At 44.4% G+C, this 21,299-nt stretch overlaps 1 protein-coding gene across 1 annotated transcript in view; it reads right to left on the bottom strand.

Moving 5' to 3' along the window:
• ENPP6 (ectonucleotide pyrophosphatase/phosphodiesterase 6) overlaps positions 1-14,359 on the bottom strand; it is a 32,305-nt gene extending 17,946 nt beyond the window's left edge. The window contains exons 1-2 of the mRNA XM_038136248.1: positions 13,917-14,359; positions 3,772-3,951 (exon numbers count right to left, since the gene is read on the bottom strand). Of these exons, the coding sequence (XP_037992176.1) occupies positions 3,772-3,951; positions 13,917-14,172 (436 nt within the window). The 5' untranslated portion in view covers positions 14,173-14,359. The remainder of the gene's footprint in view (positions 1-3,771; positions 3,952-13,916) is intronic.
• Positions 14,360-21,299: the final 6,940 nt, after the last annotated feature.

Raw genomic sequence — 21,299 nt, 5'->3', positions numbered from 1 at the left:
GGGATATTTTAGTTTCTGAGCTATCTTTGCTATTTCTAGATTGTCAAGTGATGAGCATGACGTAAAAGACTACAGGGTAACAATTAGAAATCATTTCATCATTTTGGCCATGAAATAGTGGTCTTCAAGTGTGCAGTTCACTGACAGTACCATTGGAAATTCAAGACATTAAGACATTCAGACACCGAGAGCTTCCTTTTCCTTTTTTTCTTTTCTTTTTTTTTTTTTTTTTTTTTTTTAGCCTCTATGATGAATATAACTTAAATTAGGGGTTTTAATGTTAAGGCTTGCTACAAGTCCAAAATACTGGCTATGAAGACCCTTTAATATTCAAATTTCATTTTGGAAGAGGCCAGGACAGATGGTAAATTTTCTCTTCTAGATATTATGGGAAAGATAATTTAAACAGATTTGGAGGCAGCCAAAGTGAATGCTAAGTTTTTCTTGGTTAAACAACAAATAGTTAAGCTGTATTTACTAAGATGTAATGCTAGATACCTCTGCGTAGTTTTGTATGATGCTAAACCTTTATTTAAAAACCTGAACTACTGGAGCAGGAATAAGGACTTCTTTCAGAATGATAAACCCCTCTTTATCTATCTGACATGGAGACCTGAATCTCTGCCAGCTTTAAATTACATTTCTAAACATTTATTTAACAGTTGGACACTTCATGTCATAACAGAAGATTTTGATAAGTTTCCAGACTAGCTGTATGGTCTGGTAAATATTATGTTTAAATGGCAAAAGTTGAGTTTAGAGTCTTTTTTTTTTCCCCTCTGTCTCTCATTTCAGTGTTTAGAGAAGTTGTCACTGCACTTCAGCTGAAGCAGTTACATGAGCTGCTGGAAATTGAAGGAGCTTGAGCATCTGGGATGACACCACTCACTGAGCTGAGCGTGAGGACCACTCCAAGGTTTTGACCAGGATGCTCCTGCACTCCTCTGGGCATTCTCCACCTGCTGGAGCAGCAGTGCTTTGGACAGGTAACCTGGGGGTGAGTGAGGCTGTGCCTTTCACCCCACACACAGCATGAAGAAAGGAGAAAAACTTGTCTACAAGGCAAGGCCTTATGTTTTGGCAGAAGTGGTGTTTGGGATCCCCAGCATAGCAATAGTTTGGCTGCTCTGCTTCTAGAATCACAAGATCTCAGATGCATTGTGCTCATGAGTTGTCTTTGCTGGGTTTATGTTAGGCTCACAGATAAAGCTGTGTGATTGTTTGCATTGGAGAGCTCTCCTGTTCTGTGCTCCTGTGTGCTGGGGTCTGGATTTTATTTCTTTAGGCAGTGACTACACATGAGAGAGGAACATAGGGAAGAAAATGAAGCAGCAGATTTTGGGTTCAGACTTTGCAAAGCTTGGAACTGGCTCTGAGGAGGAAATGACACTGGTAAAAGTTAATCCTGGGAATCAGCAGTCTGGCATTTCCAATGCATTCCTGCTATGGTTCATTGATGTTTGTCTTTACTGATTGCTAAAGAGAAAATAGCATCTTCCAGAACAAAGTGTGATGAATTTGGCTATATATTACAATTCCTATTAAGAGTTTCCCAAACTTTTCCTGTTTGTATCTTTATCATAATTGCAAGATTCATTAATAAGCAGCAGTGTTCCTTTAGGCTGGAAAGCTAATCACTAATAGCAGATCATAGGCAGTGCAAATGCCTGTGGGACCTCTACTCACCTTGGTTATTAAATCTTAGGGTTTTATTTTCATTTTGTTTGGTATTGCTCCCAGTCAAATGGCTTGTTAAGACTTTAAGCCTTAAAATGATAGATCTAGAATTTTTAGAAAGGATTTTGTCCTTGCTATGAAACAAGAAAGTGCTTGGGAAAAAATGATATTGGGAAAACCTAACAAATGCTGTTGCATTTGAAGTGACTTCTGTTCACCCCAGTTTATACCTGGAGTCCTACTGCAGCCCAACAGCCTTGTATTTTAGTTCAGTAGTTCCACATTTCACTCTCCTTCCTGTGTCTGAGCCTGTATGGCCAATGTGTCCTTTGAGCACATGAGTACCCTTAAAAAAACATGTGCTTCATGCTTTTGCTGAACTGAAGCACTGATGGCTTTGCCAAAGGTCAGCCATCACAGATAAATAATTAAGTACAGACAGAGCTACATGTCACAGTCCACAGCTAAGATGCCAGATCCATGCAAAAACTCCCCCTCTGTGTCATAAAAGAGTTCAGAGCATACACTTGGGAAGGTAAGCACTGGGGAAAGGTGGTCTCTCTTGTTCCTTGCAATTTTCTGCTAGAAATTGCAGGCAGAGTGAAGAATACACATATATGTACAGGGATACATATGTATATACCTCATATGTTTTCTCCCTGGGAAACACTGCTCAAAGGGCAACATGAAGAAGCTAGGTGAAGTCCAAAGGCACTTAATGGAACGTGATACTGGTTTTTTGGATTTCAGCAGCTCTCTGTAGGCTGTTACATCTATTCAGTACATAATTATACCTATTGAGAGCAATTACAATAGTACTTAAAAATGAATAGTCTACAGAAAGAGGTATTTTTGTACATTTTTAGAAGAATTTGTACATTCTTGTATAATTTCTACATCCTACTATTTGCCTTGCTGTTAGATCACTTGAGACACCTTCAGTAGGAAGCAGCCTTTTTTCAAGGCTGATGTAAACTCTTTGACTGCCTCTGAGTCCATAAGGCAATATTGTCACCCTCAGATCTTTTTGCTCTTCTGCAGCACTGTAGAAACACTCTGGATGGCTTTTCAATGTTTTTCATCTTGGTTTGCTCTTTCTTCCCATTCCTTAGAATCGTGGGCTTTTTGCCAGGACACCCTTAGCCACATTGCATGGAAAGACTGTGGCCAGGCACATGTGCATTGGGATGCAGAGACGAGCTGGCCAGGAGCCCATGGCATGAGTCAGCTGCCACTGCCCTGCTGGCACTGGCTGTGTTCAGCACAGCTCTTCTAACAGCTCTCTGGTCCTCCAGCCTGTGCTTGCACATTGAGGATTTCTGCAAACTGCTTAGGGTAGGTAACAGTTAGAAGATAAAACAGTTGAGAATCTGGGTGCTTTGCAAGGGATTTGGTCTGGTTGCTCAGCTGGAACATCTATTTCCATGTGAGTCCCTAAACGTATAGCCTAAGGGGATACAATACTTCTGTTTGTTAAAAAGGACTCGGTATTACACATCCCTAGTCATTCCAGTGGTCCAGTATCTAACAAATGAGGAATAGAAAGGCCAAGTCCCTCCAAATGAATGGCTCAGACTCAGACCAACTGGGACCACAGATGAATTAACAATAAAGGAGGACCAGAGGACAAGGATGCTTTGCTTTCAGCCGAATTTTCTTGTCCTCACAAAGCAGATCATCTTCAACTCTCAGCTACTAATTTCCAGATTAAAACCAAGAAGCATTAGGGGAGGGTGGTTACTGTTTAACTTTCATTGCACTGTGAACCATTCATGGAGCAACCATTCAGCATAGCAGAAGTTACAGGTGGGCAAGAGGAAAAAGCAGTTGATGGAGGAGGGGATGCTCTTCAAGCCAGCACTCTCCTGAAGCTAGCATTTAGTGGAAAGCTGCCTCTACTGACACTTCAGTCTTCTCCTTTCTCAGCATATGTAAATTATCATGACCAAAGAAAAGCTAATGAATTTCTATGTCTGGTTAGTAAAGCACATAAAATTCCTATCTGTGTTTCAGAACTGTATTAGAGAGCCATTTCTACAGCATATGGAGCGCTCAGGTGTCAAGGTGCATTGCAGCAATTTTTCACATACTAACCTGGCCAGTAGTACATGGAAACGTTCTTTTTAGCTTTCATCATTGTGACCCACAAAGGCTCTGATCCATTCCACCAGAGAGGCAGCAGGCTTTCTTTATTCACACCAATATCAAATGATACATTTGCCTTCTGGTCCCACATGTAGTTTCCAGTCATCTGATGGACCTCGCAGTGGCGACCTTTGAGAGCGGAGAAAAAAGCAGCACAATCAGACTGGTGTTCTTCAGTAGAAGGATGCTGGCAGCCGCACCACTGCTACTCCTGGATCATCCAGCAAATCAGCTGAAAAGCCCTGTCTTGAATTCTGGGATCTCTCATCTTGCAACCATTCATAAAATCTCCCTGACTCTTACCTTTCACTGAGGTGCTCCAGTTTGATTACTAAAGCCCCCAGTTCAGACACCCAAAAGTTAGATGCTGAAGTTTGTCAGCCCCCTGTGTTCCCTTCACAATCAACAGATAAGAAGAGTCATGTCTAGAAAACAATTCATACCCCCCTAAGATAGGCATCTTGGATATCTGGAGGTGCACACGCTCTCAGTTATTGGTAGAGAAAGATCACAGCCTTTTCTCAGCTTCAAGCAGCCAAATTTTAGACAGCTGAGGCCAGAAGAAACAAACCTTGCACCCCGTGTCCTGCTTGACATCTCAAACCCAGCCCCACACAAAAACTATGTCAGCAGCAGCCCACAGGTGCCACGTTTGGCTGACACCTGGCTCCTACACACCCAACACCTGCCAAGTCTGAGGCCATTTTAAGGGACCCATCAGCACTCACAACCTGCTGTGGGAAGCAAGCTGTGAACAGGTGACAAGAGCACAATCTAGAAACATAGAACACAGATTTAGAAATTTGTTTTCTCCTTCCTTCATCCACAGGGCATATTGTTTTTCTGCAAACAGGCAAAACCTAAGCAAACAGGCATAAAAACACGCAAACATGTTACTGTTATTTTCCATTATTGTTAATTTCTCTTTTTTTTCTTGTAACGATCACGCTTTGTTCTTGCTTGTGGGCACAGGAATAACTTCATCAGACATGTTCAGGCCTCTTACTGTACTGAGGGGCCCTTGGGCAACTTCATATTACAAGAAACTATTATATAATAACTGAGAGATATCTTTTACTCCTTGTAATTGTCAGAACAGAAGATGTTATATTTTAATAATTATTCTGAAGTTGAATTAACATAAAAGGGAAAAGAAATTTTGAAGAATAAGTTGTACTGGAAGTTCCTTATTTACATATCTTAAAAAGCAACGACAAGCATGTGATAGACACTGTCCTCATTAGCTGATGAGTCATGTTATTGCAGGATCCAGATAACAGGCTTTGATTATTTTGAGCCTGAGCATGGTGATCAGAACTGAAATAACCTTGGTATTCTTGTTCTGAAAAGATGTCATTTCAAGCAGAGAACTTGGTATACTTTGGGAGCATGTGATCTTGAAATGGATTTTGAACTCTCCTTCCCTACTAAAAAGTATTTCAATTATGCAGAACATTTCCTCCTTCCCAGAGGAAAAATATGGTCCCAGTTTGTGGCAGTCAATACATATCATACTAACCCAAATAGGTTTAATATGGGAGAACTGGTGGATTGGATGGGCAGTAATCTGTTCTCTTCAGGCTGCCAAGTGCTCTCTTTTCTGTAAGTCTCAAAAGAGATAGAAGGGAAGTCTCTATAGTGCATCAAAAGCACAGCTGTACAATTTACAGGACAACCTCAGCTTCTTTAATTCCATGTATTCCTAAACATCTATCAACCTGATAAACTGTAGCAGGCAATTTGTGCCAGCCTGGGAAACTTACAGGTCAGTGCTGAAGCTCTATCAGTGTGAAACCTACATATTAGGGATCTGTATGATGTATAGTGTAGTCTTCATATAGAATTAGTGAGCTCTAGCTGGTACTGATCCTATAGGACTTAAGATCTGCTGTTTGTCCACTTTTTAAAGGAAGAGATTGGAAATTGTTCTTTGTAGTATTGCTGGGAAATTTAATTAAGTGTTTGAACTAATACAAGAGACAGTGTTCTGTTCTCCACATTAGTTTAGTTCAATTTTCTATGGACTCCCAAATCCTTTTTTTACTGTTGAAAAAGAGGCCTAGAAGATTATAAGGCATCAGTTTTCATTGCAGACATCCCTGGGGTCAGAAAAGAAGATCAGGTGAGCAAAACATCAAAAGACATGACCATTTAATGCCACTCATGTGTGCTTACCTGAAGCCTGTGTCTCAGAAAGATCCTAGACCTCCTTGGAAGACATCAATAATCAAGCAATTAACCTCTTCCTTCTGCTACTCGTCCCAATATTTGTCATCAGTTAATAATAGTCAAAAGTATGCCTGATGTCTAATTTTATTTTTGACCTTTGTTAATCTTCAACCATGGCTATTCTGAGCCTTGCTCACTAGATTGAAAAGCCCTGGAATAACTGGAATTTCTGCCCCTGCCTCCTCCCCCCAGGATACTCGTACACAGAATTAAGGCCATTTCTCAAGTTTCTTTTGGGTCACCCATCCAACTCTTTTTCTTTATATCCCGTTTTCACTTATTTTCTCCAGCCTAAGAAAACTACCTTTGGTGTACTTCTTTTGAATCATTATCAAAATAGCAACATGGTGTTAGACAGTCACCATAACATTCAGAATTTATTACTTCTTCCATTACTGCAGCTTTCCTCCGTAATCAAATGTTATCTTAAGAGTTTCAAAAATAGAAACAGGACAGAAAGCAATTTCAGCATACAGATGTCACTATTTAAACTCACTGTAATTGTAGTAAAAAATTACTCCTTCCTCAAGCAACAGAGGAAAACAAAGAGGGTATAGTTCCTAAGAATATGATAACTGCTGTATCCTTCTGGAGGAGAGCCAGCAAAAGCATTTGCAAGTCTGCATGCTACAGCTTACTTGGACACTACACTTCATACAGCATTTGTCTAAAGCACATTCCCATGTCTCCAGGCACTTTTGTCAGCATTCAAATGAATCTCTGCCAAACAAAGACGAAATTTAAAAAACCAGCAGAACACACAGCCACTGGGCCACCCACAGCAGCAGCAGCACAGTAATGCTGAGTGCTGTGCACCCTGCCCTGGCTGTGTGTGAGATCCAGAAACCAGCATGTGTGCTCCTGGGGCATTTGCCATCTCTGCACTGAGCAAACCAGATTTATCAGAGAACCCACAGCGTGTCTACTAGCCAATGCAGCAAAGGCACCACAATATGATGGTGAAAATCAGCACCTGCATTTAGCTAAATGTACTATGCATATTATATATATGCCTTGGCACTATGGTGAGACCTTGCCTCTCATGTCCCACCACGATGTCCCCACTCTCTGGAAAGTGACAAGGGTTGGGGGGCAGATGCAAGCACAGGCTGTCACAGGGCTATACAGTCTGGGGAAGAGTTAAATTCCTCCATGCAAACAGTTGGATGACTTAGCTTGGGAAATGCTCTGCTCGGCTCATGCTGCCTCCCATAAGGATGAAGAAAGCAGGACTTAAAAGTCACCAGCACCATATTCCTGTTCTGGAGCAGATATATATCAGTTGCTGTCCCCAGGAACTAAGCTTTGATATATGCACTGCTCTGCTGTTCCCCTGATGGGTCTCACTTGCTCTGCTCTGACAGAAAGACCACAGGGTAAAAAAAAAAAAACAAACTCATGTGTTAAACCCTAAGTAGCCTAAAGAAGGCCAGAGCTCACGAGAAGTCTCAGGGGAATGCTGCCCTGGGCAAAGTGGCCCTGCCATCTACAGATCCCCAAGTAAAAACAGTACTTGCATGATGTGCATGGACAATTCATGTTCCAAAGGAGTTTGCTGGTAAAGTCTTTCCAAATTTTTATGACCTCTAATATCAGACAAAGCCAAAGCATGAACACCTTAGCCTGTGTCAGGCAAGACTTTGCAATTCAAGTAGGATCACATCAAAAAGCACAGAAAAGAAATCTCTGCTATACACAGCATTATTTTTTTTTCCCTAAAGGGGATTCATTTAGTAAGAGCTTGAAACTCTTAATTCAATCATTTCATCATGGGGCCAGGGCTGAGGTGCACAAAAATTGCTAATAAATCATCCAGCTGAGGCTTAGCAGATGCTTTCTTCTGCAGGAAGTCAGGTCTTGTGTCCCTGGAGAGCCAGGACACCGAGCTGTTGATTGTTCTCCTGAATTGTGGTGGACTCAGGGACCCCTGAACCCCCAGAGCTGGGTGTGGCTTGAGGGCACTGAGGCTCCCAGCACTGGGCAGAACAGTGGACAAAGCTGTCCATTGACAGAGTATGAGCCTCTGGCAATGACTTCAGCTCTGGGCTAAGAAATACCTTGATATGTGAATGTCTACTTAGCTAACAGCTGGCAGTAGGTACACCAGTTGTGAGCTGTGAGATTGGAGCTAATAAGGAGGGGGAAACTCTGTATTTTAATTTGTAGCATTGTGAACTTGGGTTAGAAAAAACTTTCTGTTCTACATTTTAGAAGTGTTTCAATTTTTTAACTGGTAGAAAGCAAACACTGAATTTTGCAATACTTTGTGTGAGAATGAGAAAAATCTTGATGCTTGGCACTGCAGCCTTTCTGCAGGTGGTGAGTAAACAAAGTGAGAGGAAGAATGTGAAAAAGAAAATCCTCCTGGTTGCCATTATCTTTTCCAGCATGTTCTTGCTGGAATAGTACCCCTTCTCTGCAAGTTAACAGTATTACCACGGCTCATGCTCCTTTGCTTCCCAACACAGAATTTTAGAAATGGAAAGCTAATGAATCCAAGAAAAGGAAGAGGCTTGATTTCAGAGCTTTATGTCACAAACAGGATAATTTAAATCTCTGCTGCTGCTGGCATCTGTAACTGTTTGAGAGGACCAAAAGAAAAAAATATTTTCCCTTGTCACTCATTGTGCACTTTGTGTCCTTCTGGATTTTTTCTAAGCTTGGACAGTGAAGTAGAGATAGTTTTGGTTCATGTGTATGTAATAAACTTCCCCATTGTAGTCCTATCCTTCCATTTTTTTTATTCCTCAGAAAACATGCAGGTATCGCTTACATAGTTAAGAACTTGCTTAACTGCTGAACAGAAATGGTCAGCATCCTTTTCTGGACCAGGCGGGAGTCAGGATGCCATTAACTGTGCAGCAGAAAAGAGGCATCCACTAGAGACATCACCAGGCTGGGGTTCCTTCAGGTACCGAGTGGAAGGAGCCTGAACCTGCTGTGCTTTTAATCAGGAAACCTCTCACAGCAAACAGTAAATATATGTGTGCACATCAGCCATACTCCAGGGGATTCCAGGGTTGGGAGCCCAAAGGGTATTTTCTCCCAGAAAACATGGAATAAATGGGGTGCAGTGTATGTTGATTTGCTGTGCTCAGGGGAGAACAGATGAAGACTGTTTGTTAGACTTTGGCATCATCCACCAAAGCCCCTCAGCAGTTAAGTATGCCAATATCAAGAGTGAGGAGTGAATGGAAGATTGTTGAAACATGAAAGATGGGAGAAATCTTCAGTCTGGCAGAGTGGACCTTGATGTCACCTATCCGTTGAAGCTCTGCTATGTCACCCCATTCCCTACTGCTATGCAGAGAAAGAGGTCATGGCACATGTAGGGGTGAGCTGCAGTGGCTGAGAAAACACCACAAACCCCCCCTGTATTTTAGACAACACCCAAATGTGCCATCACTGTGTTACAGCGGGTCTGAGCAGCCCTGCAAAGGCCACAGCCCTCACTCTGGGTGCAGGAGACTGAAATGTCCTCTGGTCTACCTTTTCCTCCACCCCTCAAGCTTCAGGGGACCTCAAAGCCCCTCTGCCACTTATTTAAGATCAGGTCCTGTCCAAAGAGGCACATGGAGGCTCCTTGCTGGCTCTTCTCCAAGCAGTTCCCCATCTATCTCTGCAATCAGGGTCTCCCTTTGCTTTCCATGGAGGCCAAGTGAAACATGACTCTTGGATGTAGGGCTGCACAGCTAACCAGGCAGCTGGCACATCCACATGGAAGACCTGCCAGAAAGACTTCATTTCTAGTTACAATCTTGGAAAAGAAATCCTTTCTGGATTTCTATCTCAGATGCGATACTCTCTGTTCATGTTTATGCTGGCTGGAAATGTGAGGTGCCCCCGAGTGCTCTCAGCTGGGGGAGACTTCAGGAGAGCTGGGCTGCAGGGAGTCCTTCATCATCCCTCCAACACCTGCAGGCTGTCACTTAAGGGAGACCCAACCAGAGCATGAGCAGCTTTTCTTGACAGATGTGGCACCAAGTGCTCTGAAGCAGTAACTCCTGCTTGCAGTGCTTACAGGGGAGACCTCAGACTTTCCACTGAACTTGGCACGAGAGCTCCCTGCAGAGCCAGGCCACAGCAGGGAAAGGGAAAAATTAAAAACTCCCCACAGGATAACAACCCAAGATGGTTTGTGGTCTTAATTCCTTCCTTTCTAAAACAAACAGCACATGGTATGATTAAGGGAGCCTTTTAATAGATATATTTGGACTCCTTACCTCCCTTCCCAAGCACACAAAAAGTCCTGCAAAAGCTCTGTCACAGCTGCAATATCTCCCTTTACCTAATTCTCTATTTCATGTTTTTCAGGTCAACAATTGCAATATTGTAACTGCACCATGGAGAGCCAGCACACCAGGTAGGATTCAGTCGAGCAGCTCAGAAAGCAACCCAACCACCTAAAAAGGAGTCTTTCTGCCACAGTAGAAGCCAATACTAAGAAACACGGCATACTGGAAGCTGCTAGAGAAGACTGCTTTTCAAAGAGTCGGATTTTAAGCTCGCACATCTGTGAGCTACCTTGCACAGCACCAGGTTTTTGTAACAAAACAGCTCCTCTGGTTACTTGTCAGTGAGATCCCTTTGCACCAGCCCTGATTTGGATCTTGTGTTACCCTTCTTCAAGCAAATAGCAAGTCCTGATGCCATCCCCTGGCTTCCAGGAAGACTGGAGCTTCATCCCAAACTCTGAATTACTTAGTGATTTTACATTTTTCTATGCTCTGGTTTTCTTTCTCATAGTTGGGGTAGGAAAGGAAAAGACCTCTAAGCAGGCTCTGGGCTTAGGCTTTCTGTGCGTCTTGGGGAAGCTCCAGCAAGTATCTTCTCACAGGTTAATAGCAGCAGGAGGGGGACCCATGAAGAGCTCTGCCATAGCCCTGCAGCACTGCATGACCACAAGCAAGTCCATGCTTTCCATGCTTTCCTTCCAAAATTTCACCAGGCTGGACCCTGTTTGTCCTGCTGTGTCAGTGCTTCACCCAACACCTCACTTCAGCAGAAAGGGGTGTGGTTCTCATTAGCATTGGTGAGTTAGTTGCTTTTAGGTATGTGGCTTTTGGTCAACAGTTACGGTTGCATCTACTTGGCATCTGCACTGAGGAGCACTGGGGTCGAAGCTGCTGATCTCCACAACCTCTGCCTGCAGGTCTGGGCAGGAGGAGGAGGTGAGTTCATGTCTGAGGAGACTGACCAGTCCCAACGGTGATGGTATCTGAGGGGCAGACTCCACTGTGCTCTTCCAAAGCCACAGAAATGAGGGAGAAGTTCTCTCATTTGGTAACAACTCCACTGCTCTGCAGTCATGAAGGTTGCATGGATGTGGGGTGAAAGGCAGTAGGCAGAAAGGAAAGGCCTTGCTCACAAGAATGAACAGAGGCAAGACACACAAACTACAACACTTTTATGCACATGTTGTCCAAGACCTGGCACCATGGATGCTCCTGAATGGATGTGGAGCCATAAGGCCTTATGAATGAGCAGAGAAAGAAGGGACAGGAGATTTATCAAAAAAAAAAAAATTACCAACAAAAAACCCAAAGTGGGATATTATGAACAAGCCAGGGGTGGGAATGTGCAATTTCTTAAACTGATTTAAAAGACTCCGATATACTACAAAGACAAATACAATGTTTTGAAACCAAAAATGTGAATTTCTTAGTAGCTCCTGCAACAGCAGTGTAGGACAAGACAGGAAGAATAATTTGTTCCTGATTTCCCAGAATAAATTATGGCAGCATTTTACTCCCAGACATTCCAGTAAGAAACAGAAATAAAAGCAGTTACAGTTGTGTCTGCCTGCAGCAGAGGGGCTGCATGGCTGGTAAGAAAGCTTCCCCATGCCCATACAGCAGCATCAGGTAAACAGCAGCTTGCCACTCCCTAAGCAGGTCACTGTGGCATGATCCTTGTGGCACACTGCCATGCTGAATTTTCTCCAAAGCCTGTCCCAGCTTTGCAAATTTAATGGATGCAGACTGAACACAGCTTAACACTACATCTGCTATGTGCTCTGCACTCCTAACCCCACTATCCCATAAAATCTCAGTGGAAATGGCACCATGGCCCCAAAGGGTAAGAACAGTGCAGCTATGGGATTTACCCTGCTGTCATGTCATACCCCAAGGGCTCAAGGGCAGTCTTGGATCTTCCTCTGGGCAATGTTCATCACCTAAACTTAGTCCTCAATTGGTTCCTGACCTACTTAGTACGACTGTGACTCATGTGTTAGGGAGGTGAATTGCTGTTTGCAATTAAATTGTATTTACATTGATATCTCTATCATAAAGTCTGGGAGACTTGCAAGAAGATTGGGTTTGGTCTCACAGACTCTCTTATTGCTTCAGACTGAAGGACTCTACTAAAAATATGAAAAGTCCAGTAGTGGTGTTTCATCTCTTACAACAAAACTTTCTGAGTACAAAGTAGGAGGCTTTCAAAACTCTTCAAAAGGCTTATAATAGACTTCACTTTATGTATACACACTTAATAGGAATGATGACTAAATGTGGTTAGGAGTGAAATGTCACTCACTTTTCTTCTCTCTTTAACAGCTCCATCCATTTCTCTTTTTTTGCACCTATGAAGTGCTGGGTGAGTTTGCCTATATACACCTGAAGAACACGGCCTGGAGTGGAACACGTCTGTTTTCTGTCACGACATTTATTCTGCATTCACATATTTGCACCAAATAATGCAAAAGAATCAAAACCAACCCTGTGATGGTTTTATACTCTTCTCCGATCAGAGATGAGCAAGAGAAAAGTGTTTCTCTTGAGAGGGAAGAAGGGGTTAAGCAGTTTCAAAACAAGCTGGGCACAACTGATGTCAGATTTTTGTCTTACAATGGCATCTATTTGCTTTCCCAGCAAGCAGTATATGAATCGCTGCGCACTGCATTGTTCCAAGAATAGCGGAAGATGCCACATATCTTAGAAGAGGAAGATTTTCTTACACCTCCTCATTGGCTGGAAACTCCTGCTTATTTATTAACTCCTGAGAAAAATCCAAGTAGAAACTCCAGAAGAAAAAAAAAACGAAACCAAACCAGTTTTATTGGGTTCTGTTGTTTGGGTTTTTTTATTTAACTTTTGCTTCCTTGGTGTCTGTCTCTGAAGGAATTGGCCCAGCTCTACTCTCTGCACTTTACTAGTGTCACTGTAATCATGTGTTCTCCACATAAGATTAAAAGTAAATCAGCATCATAAAAACAATGACTGTCCTCTCAATTTTCTGAAAGCCTCCCCTGGACATTCTGAAAAACTGCAGGGGAGGAAAAGCAAAAATCCTGACTGTTCTTGCATTTGGCTATTTTTAATTATTACAGATATGAGGACTTGTAGCAAAGTTAAGAAAAAAGAAAATCTACTAAGTTTAAAAAGGAATTTAATGCTAAACTTGCCAAAATATACCTGCTGATTGAAAATAAGTCCTTAGTGTAGCCACACTTGGTTCACATGCATTTTTATTAAAGCCCCTGAGCAGTCTCTGTATTTGTTTTCCGTGTAGTCCCAGCTGTTTCTATGTTCTGTGTATATGCAGTAGCCCCCTTGGTGCTTGCACCAGGTGAGCTGGCCATGATGCTGAGGTAGCAGCAGGTAGGGACCCAGCTGCACCTTGGATGAGCAAAAGGGAACCTAAAAAATTAAGTTGCAGGAGGCATTTCCAAATTTGGAACATATTTCAGAGAAACTATTCTGGGCTGTAATGCCACAGTGCTTTTAAACTCCCAGCTAAAAGCACGACTTGGATTATTTTAATATCTTCTTTGGAAGAACAAGTCACAGGGAGCTGCCTTCCACCTTGGCACAGGGAGCTGGCAGCTCTGAGGAGCATCACAGCACCGAAACACAGGTACTCACCCGTCATCAGCGTGTAGTAATTTGGGTAAGAGAGGCTGGGGAAGTCTGGGGTCATGTAATCCACCTTCACCCCCATGTTCACAATGTCCCGAAAGCCCGGCAGACCCTCCAGCTCGCTGTCATCAATGTAGTCGAAGCGAAAGCCGTCGAGCAGGAACACCAGGAGCTTGCGGTGGGCCGAGGAGGCGGCGGGAAGCGGCAGGAGGGCGGCGAGGGCAGCGGCCAGGAGGGCGGCGAGGAGGCTGCGGCTCTCCATGGCAGGCGGCGGCTCGGGATCTGCGGCGGCTCCTGGCCGGACCCGGCGCTGCTGTCTCCCTCCCGCTTCCAGCGCCCGCGTTAAAGCTACAGCGCTGCCCCGCGCCGCGGGCGTGGGAGGTCACAGGTTAATTGCAGGCAGATGATTAACCTCGAGCTGAGGGAAGAGCTCGGTCCTTCCCAGCCGCAGGAAAAAATGCTTCGCATCGATGGGGAACACCCAGCATAAAAGCGACTGGAGCCTCTCCGGACGCTCCGCAGACGCTCCTGAGGCAGGGCGGGCACGCTGCCCGCTGGCCCCGGCCAGGGGGGGCCGCGGCGCCCGGCGCGCTCCCACCGCCGCCGGCACGGAGCGCAGCGGAGCCCGCTGGCCGCCCGGCCCCGCTCCGCGCCGGGGCTGCGGCTCGCAGGGGTCTCGCAGAGAGGGGCTGCACCCTTTGAAACGCAGCCTCACATCTCCAGCCGCGCGAACGCGGGCTTTCTTCGCATCTCTCCGGCAGTGGCTTCTGATAGAACTCGGAGTGAGATTAAGACAAAGCATCTCCCCAGCTGGGAGGTGCAGTATATGTGAGTTGGGGTCCAGCATTTCGATGGACCGCAGAGCTCCAGCTGAGCAGGCTCTCCTCTATCTGCATGCGAGTCCCTGCAAAGGTCCCTGTCCTCTCGGTTTCCTCTGTGCTGCCCTGGTACTAATCCAGCTCCTGATGCACCAGCAGAAAAATCTAGCTTCAGCTGGATAATAATTGATACATTTATTTTCTGGCTGTTGATTATTTAGATATTCAGTGCTGGATGGTGCCTAATTTCATATTAAAAACGAAAAAGTGTTCACATTTTAGTCATGAGTCACCACCAAGTGCTTCTCCTTCACAGAAACCTAACTATACCTCTAATGCAATGCCAGCACCTGTTGTACACCATAACTGTACTTTACTTGCTTTACTTTTATTTCTTTTTCCCAAATAAAAGAATTTCATAGCATTCATAACCTTGTCTAACTGTGGGAAATGCCCTCTGCAAATGTTTCCACCTAGGTAAGGTTGCAATAGCTCGCAACCAGCCCAGTGTGGGCATCTGAACTTCTCCTTGCTCCTTACAAAGCTCCCCATGGCACATCCAGCACGTCCAGTTACCTCTTACCAAATACTGGGCTGGTGCAAGCTCAGCAAGACGGCTTTTAGCCCCGTTTGCCCCAAACACTTATTTACCCCTTGCAAACCCTCCTCATGTCCTGGCTTGCCCTTTGCAGAATGTTGTACTGGGTGCTGGTGCCCATGAGTCAAAGCTGCTGCCTGCAGGTAACTGCTCCCAGGACATGGCTGGAGACTTTCTGTCCATGCCCTGCTCCCACAGGGCTTCCAGCTCAAGAAAGAAGATGCCCTGTCAGGGAAGGAGTGCTGGGACTTTCTGTACGAGGTAGTCATTCCAGGTGGAAGAGAATGGAGTAGGACTGCAGCCAAGCAGAACTGCACAGGCCCTTCAGCTGCTTGTGCTTTTGTTCGCCTTTTCAGTAAGATTCCTCACGCTTCCTCCCTATCAGCGGACTAAATGCACTCCTCATGGACATCTCCCCCTCTCTCATGTGCCCAGCCACATTTTTCCCCCCTTTTTTCCCCATTTTTTTTCATGTGCCCCTTTTTCCATTCCCATCTTGGAGTCCAGCACTTGGGAGATACCCTCACATCAGTTAAACCTGAGGCAAGAACTTGGAGCATTCTAAGCTCCAGCTCAGGGGTCTTTAAAGCAACATAGGGACCTAGCCATTCAGGACTTTATCCCTCTTCACATAACGTTTACTTTGGAAGCTTTGCATTGCTAGCTATCATCATCTCGACAACTTTAATTCTATGTTGTGAGTTTTCTTATCTTGCTTGGCTGTAGTTAATTTGTTTTCTCACAGCGCAGCAGCAGTTTTCTCAGCAAAAACGAACCTGGGGTCACATCACACAGCTGTGCCATACCTTGTGTCAGAGACAGCTGAGCCCTGGGGCCATCCATAAAGCTTCCTGCCCACGAGAGGGAAATCTGGACCACGGTCCCCTAGGATGACAAAAGGTCCTGGCCCCCTGAGCAGACATTGGTACTGGCACGCTCTAGCCTGGATGTTGAAGGAAAACACACAATCCTGCCGTGCGAGGGAAAGCCGTGAGGCTGCGTGACCCAGCAGTTGGTCCATGCTCTGGCAGTGTCCCAGGCTGTGCAAGGCTGCCACTGCCCTGCCCGCAGGGACGAGCTGCAGCTGCACACCAGGCTGCTGGGCGACGTGACAGCCTGGGCACTGCTGTGGGCAGCTGCTGGCCTGAGGGATGGCACGTGCTGCGTGTCACACCTATGGAGAGTCACCACTCTTCTCAGCCATCTCCAGACTCCACGGGGCCTCAGCCAAGGATCTGCCACTTCATCCACCTCCTGAGGGGAATGTGCACATCCTTCTTCTGCTGCTCCTGGCTGGATTTCCAGGATGGGAGGTAGCCCTGCAGAACTTGTGTTCAGAGACAGCACTTCTACTAGTGCTTACTGTGGATTTTCACAATGGCAAAAACTGCATGCTATATGTTATGGGCTTGGAGCCACCTGTAGTGTCATGTCTTGGCCAAGCCACTGTGGTAATTTATTATGTCCATACTTCTGTTGAATGAACTCAGAAACATGTCCAGAAATGCAGAGGGAAATATCATTATGCACCTCTTGGCAGACCCACGAGGTCATTCACATTGATGTCTTGGCTTGGCCTCTAATGCGTGGCCTCTGGGCTTACCAGCAGGGCTCAGCAGCAACAGCAGCTGCTGCCCATGAAGAAATGGGATAATAGAGAAGAGACAGTAAAGTGTCTGAGATGGACTCTCACCTTGAAAGGATGACCAGGTTTTTGAGGCGGTTATACCAAGAAGCCAGGCTTCCATCATGAGATGGTATAAATATATGTATTCTTGACATGTTAAGGCATTAAGAAATTAACGCCTTCCTTTCAAAAGAGTTGCAATCTTTTATTTAACAGCCCCTTAGGAGAAAGCTCTATCTGAGCTGACAGTGGCATAAGTGACAATTGGTGCAAGGTACCAGAGCTCAAAGTCTGCCTTAAGAATTGGAATTTACAGGTTTCCACTCAACAAATAAGAGTAAGGCCTGAGAGGGGTTAAAGGACTAGTGAGCCACGTAACCATGATGCTGTATAATACCAACTTGTGTTTTGACAGACAATCCCCCTGAAGAGTGGGACTGGAGCCAAGCAGTCTCTAGCCTGGCAGAGACAGATCCTAGCAATACATTTAATTCATGCCAAGCAATGTTGATTTGCTTTGGTTCACATTCATTTGTAAGCACCCTGTCTGCACAAAGCCCCAGATGGCCGTGGAGATTCCAGCACAACAATATTTTGATACAAATGCTCTTACAAAAGCTAACAGAGCCTGAGCTGGTGTCTAGGGACAACAGTCCTCACTAGTTAGCTGTTACACAGGGTTTAGGAAGAAGCATCCATAAAGGAAAGAAAATTCTTCAACTCAAATTGAACATGAGGAGATACCCCATTGATCCAAAATTATTAGAGGAAAGATCCTCAACCACTTAGATTGTTCAAGAAATACTCTTGGCAAAAACTGCTTCCATTGTCCTTGAATCTATCCTTTTTTTTTTTTTTTTTTTCCCCAGTCCTACAGAAATCACAAACATAACAATAGAAATGAAAGAAAATTCTTTGGGCTGACACCAATAGCTCAATCTGCCTTGTCTGATACACCAGCCTTCCTGGCAGTGCCACTCTATCTGTGCTCTTAGGTCCAGGAGTACATGCAAGAACAACAGCTGCTAAAATAAAGCATCATTTCCCTTTTCTCCAATGAACTAGAAAATCTAAGAGGAAAACTTGTCCTTCTTTCTCTTCTGAAAGAAAGAAAAGGAATTGTAACATGAGCCATTGACAGCTTGTAGTTCCTTTTCAGCTCCTGTTCTCCTTCACACACAGTAGTAGTTGAATGCTTTGGCCAATACAGCCTGACTAGTTTGGTTGTTTCATTTCTGTCATTAGAGAAGAATGCAGGCCACATCCAGACATAAAAGCCTTGAGCTGCTTGCATTTCTTTGAAGAAGAGGGTTTGTGCCAGTCTGAAGTTTTAATTCTGCTGGTCTAAGGTTCTTCTCCCTCTTCTCCCCACCAAACCCAAGATAAAAAGTCACAGGTGGTACTAGGCCCACTGCTGACTTCCACAGAAAACTTCTGGCAATATGTGTATCAGCTTCTGAGCTGACAGAAAGTCTTACCTTGGTAGAAGTCTTTGGCTGCAGGAGTTTAGTATCAGTTTCTTTGCTCCTGCTTTGTGCATTCTCACAAATGCTTCTGCATGGAGGTGTGCATTAGGCAAGGCATCTGCTGTCCCTTCAGATCTTCCTGGATGATACTTTCTGTCATGTCAGTGATTTCTGTGGTCTGGTGGTATGCAGTAGTTCCTTCACAAGGAATTCAAGACATAAGAAGCGGGTTGCTCTTGCTGTCAGTCATGTACAGGTATATATGATAAAGTCACACACTTGTTAGCTACAGAGAATTTCAAAGCCAGAAAGTCCAGCTTTCCTGGAGAAAAGCAGGGATCTTTCCCTGTTTATTGAGGAAAAGTTTTCCTCTAACCTAACTGTCTGGTATGAGACTTGCCTTGCTGAAAACATTCACATGCTGAATAAGGAGTACATCAAAGTGGGACAGTGACCACCCTGACCGACAGCCAGGGGCTGCTTAATGTTCTTTGAAGTGCCTCAATTCAGGCAATTGTAATGTTTAGAGAGCACCTCTCCAAATCTCGTACTCTGTCCTCAGTCACAGGTCATATCAATAACTTTCCTAGTTCAAGAATATCTCTTGGAGATGAAGAAATTTAATGAATTAGTGGAAACCCCTCAATGGCTCCCAGTTTCCTTGCAAAGAGCTGCATGGGCTTGGTACATCCTTGTCAGCACTGCTCTGTGAATGCTCCCTGACAATGGAGTCCTTGGGGAACAGGCTGTGCTTTCATTAAGTGTAACTAGAAAGAACAAAGAGGGTGGCTCTTGGCACCATAGCACAGTTCGGGTGTGCAAGGCCTTTTCACTGGAGACCCTGACTGCTGAAAGCATAGCTGGGACAGATTCACAGGAAGAAAGTGCACCCAGGGCTGGTAAACACAATCAGCACACACTCCAGCCATCCTAGAACTTTATGTTCTTACAGAGGGTGAACAGGAGTATTTAATCACTGGGAGAACCTTTCAAGTGTTTTGCTTAGCACCTTTCTTAATCCAGTGTTATATGATCACTACCCAGACCTCCAAGAGCACCTTCTCTTAATGGTTTCTCTTGGGCAGTAATTGCAGCCCATGCTTGCCCACTGCACACAGATATCTGAACTGCTGCAGTGCACATTCATAGCTAGATGAGAAGAAGAGGATTGGGGGACCAGCAGCAGGGGGGCTGTGCCTCCAGCAGGACTGAACCCAGTCAGTGCTGCCTGATGTCAGCCCCCTATATCAGCCAGGTGCTGCCCAGCAGAAGAGGCTGCACTTCTGCACGCCTGAGGTGGGAAGGAGAGGATGCAAATATCACTTCAAAGAAGCTCCCAAAAGAGGCCCCTGAGGAAAAGCATGTTTCATGTAGCTAGTGTGGGCTGGAATAACAATTTTGACCTGAACCCTGCAGAGCCACGGAGGGTTATGAATTACTTCCTAGCAGTCGTGAAGGCAATTTAAAAAAATAAACAGTTCACCAGTGGGCTTAAACTCACTACACAGAGAACCTCTGTCACTGAAAGATATGTAGGAGCTTAGGTCAAAAATCACTGGGAAGCTGCACCAGCCAATGGCTGCATGTGACACAAGACCACCTTCTCCCTCAGCCCATGATGTGGCAGCCTGAGCACAGGACTGTCCAGCTCAAGGGGAGGCTGTCATTTTCTTGGTCTGAAACTAGTCTTCAACCCTTCCAAAGAATTTGAGTTTTGCTTGGATATCAACCCATCTCTACCACTACTATTTCCCCAACATTTATAACTCTTTCTGCAACATTACTACTTAATTAGTCCAAGACTGTGCTTGTCTGAACTTCAGCGTTCTGTAACACAGGAGATAAAAACAGGAGGTTTTATCTCATTGAGGAAACCTTGTGCAATGCATTTCTCTGTTGAAATCAGAGAAGTTAAGTTTGCTAGACAGCAAAACCAGATAGTCACTCCAAAGCACCTGGATTCTGTATATTCTACTTCATCTATGCTGTGTGGTCATTTCTCATATGGTGGGGGACTGTGGTGAAGGTTTCTGCTGTTCTAGAAACTGGTGTGTAAACATGCACTCACTGCTGTGAGTGGGGATGAAAACTTGGCAAGCTAAGCAGGTTGATCAAGATTATTTAGTTTATTTAGTATGAAAATACAAAACTATAATCAGCCCAATAAAGTAGGTATTATTAATCCTGCTGTGCCGTGACACTAATATATTCCTCAGCACTTGAACTCAACACATCCATTCATGTGGCTCCTCCAAGAAAACAACAGGGTATTCTGCACGTCCACCAGTGCTTTGCACAGCAGTTCCTGCCAGTTTATGCTCTTGCTGGAGCATCAGCCTTAAAAGATGAAAGTATGAGATTAAAGTCTAACAATCTTGCACAATCTTACAGCCATCTAGTGCTGGTCAAATGTAGACCTATTCAGCAAAGCGTTTGGGTTTCAGATTTTCCCATTAAATGAGGGGTAATTTAAGAGGTTAAAGTATCTGACAAATAAGTATTCCAGTGCCTACTTTCCAAAAGCAAAAATAATATTCTATGTTTGATCTTTCTGCTAGATTTCTACATGGAGCGCAAAGAGACTTAAAACATTGGCTTGAACTTAGTATACCTACAAAGTAAACTATCCAGGTCTAGCATAAAATGTCATTTTAAAACTCGAAAAATATTTAGCATTTGGCATCCTTTATAGCCCAGAGGTTACAGGGAGTTCAGCTTTAACTTTTGACATGAGTGCTTAAGAATTGAGGGAGTTGGGCTTGCATCATGATCTAACAAAGAAACAGGCCTTTATTCTGACAGTAGCTATTTAAACTAACCTGAGATTATTTATAATTAGGTGCCAAAGGCTGGCCTCTGACAGGCTGCCTGCAGCAAGCA

The sequence above is a fragment of the Motacilla alba genome, chromosome 4, assembly GCF_015832195.1.
Source record: "Motacilla alba alba isolate MOTALB_02 chromosome 4, Motacilla_alba_V1.0_pri, whole genome shotgun sequence".
In the NCBI taxonomy this organism is placed as follows: Eukaryota; Metazoa; Chordata; class Aves; order Passeriformes; family Motacillidae; genus Motacilla; species Motacilla alba.
Note: the sequence above shows the minus strand (reverse complement) of the source record. Positions and strands in the feature narration are given on the sequence as shown.